This window comes from Chiloscyllium plagiosum, unplaced genomic scaffold (assembly GCF_037043375.1).
Source record: "Chiloscyllium plagiosum isolate Xiang-an unplaced genomic scaffold, Cpla_swu_hap1 HiC_scaffold_36, whole genome shotgun sequence".
NCBI classification, from domain to species: Eukaryota; Metazoa; Chordata; class Chondrichthyes; order Orectolobiformes; family Hemiscylliidae; genus Chiloscyllium; species Chiloscyllium plagiosum.
Genome location: NW_028270174.1, coordinates 44,615,982 through 44,621,981, shown reverse-complemented (window position 1 = coordinate 44,621,981; position 6,000 = coordinate 44,615,982). Strand labels below are relative to the sequence as shown.

Genomic DNA, 6,000 nt, shown 5'->3' with positions numbered 1-6,000 from the left:
ATGGAATTTAATTCAGACAAATAAGGTGTTCCATTCTGGTAATGCAAACTGGGGAGGACTTGCACAGCTTATTGTTGGGCCCTGGGGGGTGTTGCCGAACAAAGAGGCTGAGGCATACATTGTGCCTTGATAGTGGTGTCACAGGTAGGCACATTTGTCTTCATTGGTCAGAGCATTCAATGCAGGAGTTGGGATGTCACGTTATAGCTGTGCAAGACATTAGTGAATCCACACAAGGAGTATTGTGTGCAATTCTGGTCACCTTGCTACAGGCAGGATGTTACTAACTGGAAAGGATGCAGGAAAAAGATTCACAAGGATGTTACTGAGACTGGAAAGTTTCAGTTAAGGTGAGGCTAGACAGGCTGGGAGATTTTCTCCTGGAGCATTCGATGCAGAGGGGTGGCCTCAAGTTTATAAAATCATGAACAGCATAGATAAGATGAATAGCCGAGGTCTTTTCCCCCACGGTAGTGGAGTGCAAAACTAGAAGGCATAGGCTTAAGGTGACAGGAGAAAGATCTAAAAAGGGGTCCAGGGGGCTAACGTTTTCCACAGAGGGTGGAGTGTATAGAACAAGCTGCCAGAGGAAGTGGTAGATGCAGATACAGTTACAGCAACGTTTAAAAGACAGGTGCACGGACAAATAGGATTGATCAAAGGAAAATCTGGTTTTCATGGACAAGTTGGTCCAAAAGGCCCGTTTTCCGTGCTGTATACTTCCGTGACTTTAGATTAGATTAGCCCAACAAGTCCACACCGACCCGCCGAAGCGCAACCCACCCATACCCCTACATTTACCCCTTACCTAACACTACGGGCAATTTAGCATGGCCAATTCACCTGACCTGCACATCTTTGGACTGTTGGAGGAAACCGGAGCACCCGGAGGAAACCCACGCAGACAGGGGGAGAATGTGCAAACTCCACACAGTCAGTCGCCTGAGGCGGGAACTGAACCCGGGTCTCAGACGCTGTGAGGCAGCAGTGCTAACCACTGTGCCACCGTGCCGCCCACAACTTTATGACAATGTTCAACCAACCTCCAATCTATAGAATCCATCTACCAGGCCAAGTGTCAAGGAAAGGCCACCAGCATTCTCAAAGATCCATCCCACCCTGGCAATGTTTTTCTACAAACTCTACCATTGGGGAGAAGGTACAGAATCCTGAACACACTCACCAGCTAGTTTCATAACAGTTTCTAGGCGACTGAATGAATTCTCAAGCTCTTAGCATTCGCCTGTACCTGTGTGTTTTTTTTTGTTTTTGTCACTGTTCAGCTATTATTTACTTATCTATGCTATTTCATTATGTGATCTGCCTCTTTTGCTCGCAAGGCAAAGCTTTTCACTGTGCCTTGGCACGTGTGACAATAAATTCAATTCAATTCCCTCAACTCTCAGCCCAAGGGCATGCCAACAATCTCATCATATAGTCACAGAGTCATAGAGATGTACAGCATGGAAACAGACCCTTCGGTCCAACCTGTCCATGCCGACCAGTTATCCCAACCCAATCTAGTCCCACCTGACAGCACCCAGCCCATACCCCTCCAACCCCTTCCTATTCATATACCCATCCAAATGCCTCTTAAATGTTGCAATTCTACCAGCCTCCACCACTTCCTCTGGCAGCTCATTCCATACACGTACCACCCTCTGCGTGAAAAGGTTGCCCCTTAGGTCTCTTTTATATCTTTCCCCTCTCACCCTAAACCTATGCCCTCTAGGTCTGGACTCCCTGATCCCAGGGAAAATACTTTGTCTATTTATCCTATCCATGCCCTTCATAATTTTGTAAACCTCTATAAGGTCACCCCTCAGCCTCCGACGCTCCAGGGAAAACAGCCCCAGCCTGTTCAGCCTCTCCCTATAGCTCAAATCCTCCAACCCTGGCAACATCCTTGTAAATCTTTTCTGAACTCTTTCAAGTTTCACAACATTTTTCCGATAGGAAGGAGACCAGAATTGCACGCAATATTCCAACAGTGGCCTAACCAATGTCCTGTACAGCCGCAACATGACCTCCCAACTCCTGTACTCAATACTCTGACCAATAAAGGAAAGCATACCAAATACCTTATTCACTATCCTATCTACCTGCGACTCCACTTTCAAGGAGCTTTGAACCTGCACTCCGAGGTCTCTTTGTTCAGCAACACACCCTAGGACCTTACCATTAAGTGTATAAGTCCTGCTAAGATTTGCTTTCCCAAAATGCAGCACCTCACATTTATCTAAATTAAACTCATCTGCCACTTCTCAGCCCATTGGCCCATCTGATCAAGATCCCGTTGTAATCTGAGGTAACCTTCTTCGCTGTCCACTACACCTCCAATTTTGGTGTCATTAGCAAACTTACTAATTATACTCTTATGCTCACATCCAAATCATTTATATAAATGACAAAAAGTAGTGGACCAGCACCAATCCTTGTGGCACTCCACTGGTCACAGGCCTCCAGTCTGAAAAACAACCCTCGACCACCACCCTCCATCTTCTACCTTTGAGCCAGTTCTGTATCCAAATGGCTAGTTCTCCCTGTATTCCATGAGATCCAACTTTGCTCACCAGTCTCCCATGGGGAACCTTGTTGAATGCCTTGTTGAAGTCCATATAGATCACATCAACCACTCTGCCCTCATCAATCCTCTTTGTTACTTCTTCAAAAAACTCAATCAAGTTTGTGAGACATGATTTCCCAAGCACAAAGTCATGTTTCACCTCAAGCTATTTCAACCACAGTTAATCACAACTTTCAGCAGGGTCCTCACTTAACAAGGACTACTAGCCTAATTGTGATGTTTCATAGAAACAAAAGTAGGTCATTCAGCCAGTTAAGCCTGTTCCATGATTCAATTAATGAATGACTGCTGTGTAGTCTAAATCCATGTACCTCTGCTAAACAAAAATGTTTCTCAGATTTAAAATTTAAAATTCAATTCCCTCAACTCTCAGCCCAAGGGCATGCCAACAATCTCATCATATAGTCACAGAGTCATAGAGATGTACAGCATGGAAACAGACCCTTCGGTCCAACCTGTCTATGCCGACCAGTTATCCCAACCCAATCTGGCATCAATGGTCATTTGTGAAAGAGAATATCAAACCTCTACCAGCCTTTGTGTGTAAAAGTGCTTCTTAACTTCCCTCCTGAACAGTCCAGCCCTAATTCTCAGACAATGCACCCTAATTCTCGAACCTCCAACCAGTGGAAATAGTTTCATTATCTACCTGGTCTTTTCCTGCTAATATCTTGAAGTCTATAATCAGATCACCTCCTAACCTTCTAAGTTCCAGAGAAAACAGGCCCAATTTGTATAACTTCTTCTCATACCTGGACTTCACAGCTGAAAGTATCATTCTTGAAAACATTCCCTGTATTCCTTCCAAGGTCAATATATCTTTCCTTGGGTGTGATGCCCAGATCTGTTCACAGTACTGTAAGTGGGACTTAACCAGGATTCTAAAATGCTGCAGCATAACTTCTGCATCATTGCACTCCTGTCCTCTAGATATAAAAGCCAGCATTGCACGAGCTTCCTGGATTATTTTCTGCACCTGCTTGTGAAATTTAAAATACCTACGCACCTGAACCAAGTCTCTTTGGATATCCACTGTATTTAACTTCATACCATCCAGAACGTATTCTGATCTATCTTTTAATGGACCCAAAATGGATACCTCACACTTCATTTTAAAACAGATCACAGACAACTCATGAAACTTTTGCTGCCGGGCTGAGGAAAGCCCATCTTCCACCTCCCCCCGCCCCCCTCCATCCTCACCACATTCTACAGAGGGTTCATTGAGAGTACCCTGAGCTGTTGCATCACTGCCTGTATCAGGAATTGTATTGTCTCTGAGCATAAGACCCTATAACAACAGAGGACAGCTGAGAGGATCATCGGGGTCTCCCTCCCTCCATTACAGACATTTACACCACATGCTGCATTCAAAAGGCTAAGAGCATTGTGGAAGATCCCACACACCTCTCACTCAAACTCTTCTCTCTCCTGCCATCTGGCAGAAGATACCGGAGCATTCGGTCTCTCACAACCAGACTGTGCAACAGTTTCGTCTTAACACCGTATGTTCGGACTCTTTCCCAACTGAAATTCTTTGCACAATCTTGAATTGTTGCTTGAAAAATGTCTTTTATCATTCTTTTATTACACTAACTCACACGTTTTGAACTTCTTATGCACTAAATACCATGTAGAGTTGTGCAGTTTGTGCTGTCCATGTAGCACCTTCGGTCCTGGGGGAACGCGGTCTCATTTTTACTGTATCTGTTGTTTATGGTAGAAATGACAAAATAAAGGTACTCCATGCTACTCTAAAACATTGTAGTACAGGTTGCAGTGAAACTTTTCAGCAGGTGTGCTCCAGTGGAATATTTCAGCATTGTCTATATGTGCTGAACCATATTTGTGGCTTTGGATGAAAAGTGTCATGTGAGATGCCGCTCTGAAAATTCTCAAATCAACGTGCGATATCAGTTACTACAAAACATTACTGTAACATACTTACAAAAAGTAACTACAGACAGGTTTCTAAGATTTGGAAATTCTTGCGGTTTCACCAATTATATGCTGCCGTTTGCGAGAAACCCACTGGAAAAGGAAGACATATTTATAATGGATCGCTGCTATTTCTAGAATTTGCCAGCCACCCAGAGTAAAATCTTTGCTTGATCCTTGTCAGACAAATAACAAGAGCAACCTTGCTTCTAGAGTATAATCTGAGCTTTATGCAACCTAAATCCTAAAGTGTGGCTAATTTTTACTACAAAATTTAGTCCTGATTCATCATCTTACATCAGGACACCGTGGGTGGCACGGTGGCAGTGGGTGGCACGGTGGCACAGTGGTTAGCACTGCTGCCTCACAGCGCCAGAGACCGGGGTTCAATTCCCGCCTCAGGCGACTGACTGTGTGGAGTTTGCACATTCTCCCCTTGTCTGCGTGGGTTTCCTCCGGGTGCTCCGGTTTCCTCCCACGGTCCAAAGATGTGCAGGTCAGGTGAATTGGCCATGCTAAATTGCCCGCAGTGTTAGGTAAGGGGTAAATGTAGGGGTATGGGCGGGTTGCGCTTCGGCGGGGCGGTGTGGACTTGTTGGGCCGAAGGGCCTGTTTCCACACTGTAAGTAATCTAATCTAATCTAATCTAAAAAAAGGACAGCAGAAGCTTTCATCAATTTTTACCTCCCTCCCCAATATCCCCTCCCATTTACACTCCCTCCCCAATATCCCCTCCCAGTTACACTTGCTCCTCAATATCTCCTCCCATTCAATATCCTAAATTGGTTAGGTAATGAATTAACTAGCTTGACGGAGTACATGGGTGTTGGCAACATACTGACAGCAGTGTCTATTTTTACCGGTCTCATGCAAAATGGTACTTTGTAGCTGACTCTGCAGAACATAAATATCCTTAATTACTTAGCATGTCATAGCCAAACTTGACAGATCAGCGAGTCCTTGTTTAGAAAAGCAGCTAAATCCTACATGGTGTTAATTGATTTACATGACATTTACTGAAGAATAATGAGAAAAAAATCTTTGCAACCTTAAGACTGAACAACTTTGTACTTGCCACAATGTATATAAAATGATTATATTTCAATTGCGAATGTTAATTCTTCATTTATTAAATTCTTTCTTCCACTGTTGAAAAAGGTCCAAATGGTAAATTATTCCTTGATGAATCACATTTTAACCTTTGTATTTTCTGGACAGGAACCAAACCTTCATGGGCTCTTTCTTACCCTTCATGTTAATCAGATTTCTGTACTCGAGTTGAAACTGTTCATCTGAGTTCTCCGGACTCATTAGGCACCTAATTATGAAACAGGTTGATGATTAGGATCATTTAACTCATTTTCAGTGCAACTTGGAACAAAGCTAAACCAGAAAGAACAGAAAATGTGAAGGATATGAGGATGATTCTGTGTCCCAAGGTTTTCAGTGAGGTAAGGGAGGAAATAGCAAAAGTT

At 43.7% G+C, this 6,000-nt stretch overlaps 1 protein-coding gene across 1 annotated transcript in view; it reads right to left on the bottom strand.

The window, feature by feature from the left end:
• Positions 1-5,265: 5,265 nt before the first annotated feature.
• gucy1b1 (guanylate cyclase 1 soluble subunit beta 1) overlaps positions 5,266-6,000 on the bottom strand; it is a 200,685-nt gene continuing 199,950 nt past the window's right edge. Inside the window, exon 13 of the mRNA XM_043708804.2 lies at positions 5,266-5,843. Coding sequence (XP_043564739.2) covers positions 5,720-5,843 — 124 coding nt within the window. The 3' untranslated portion in view covers positions 5,266-5,719. The remainder of the gene's footprint in view (positions 5,844-6,000) is intronic.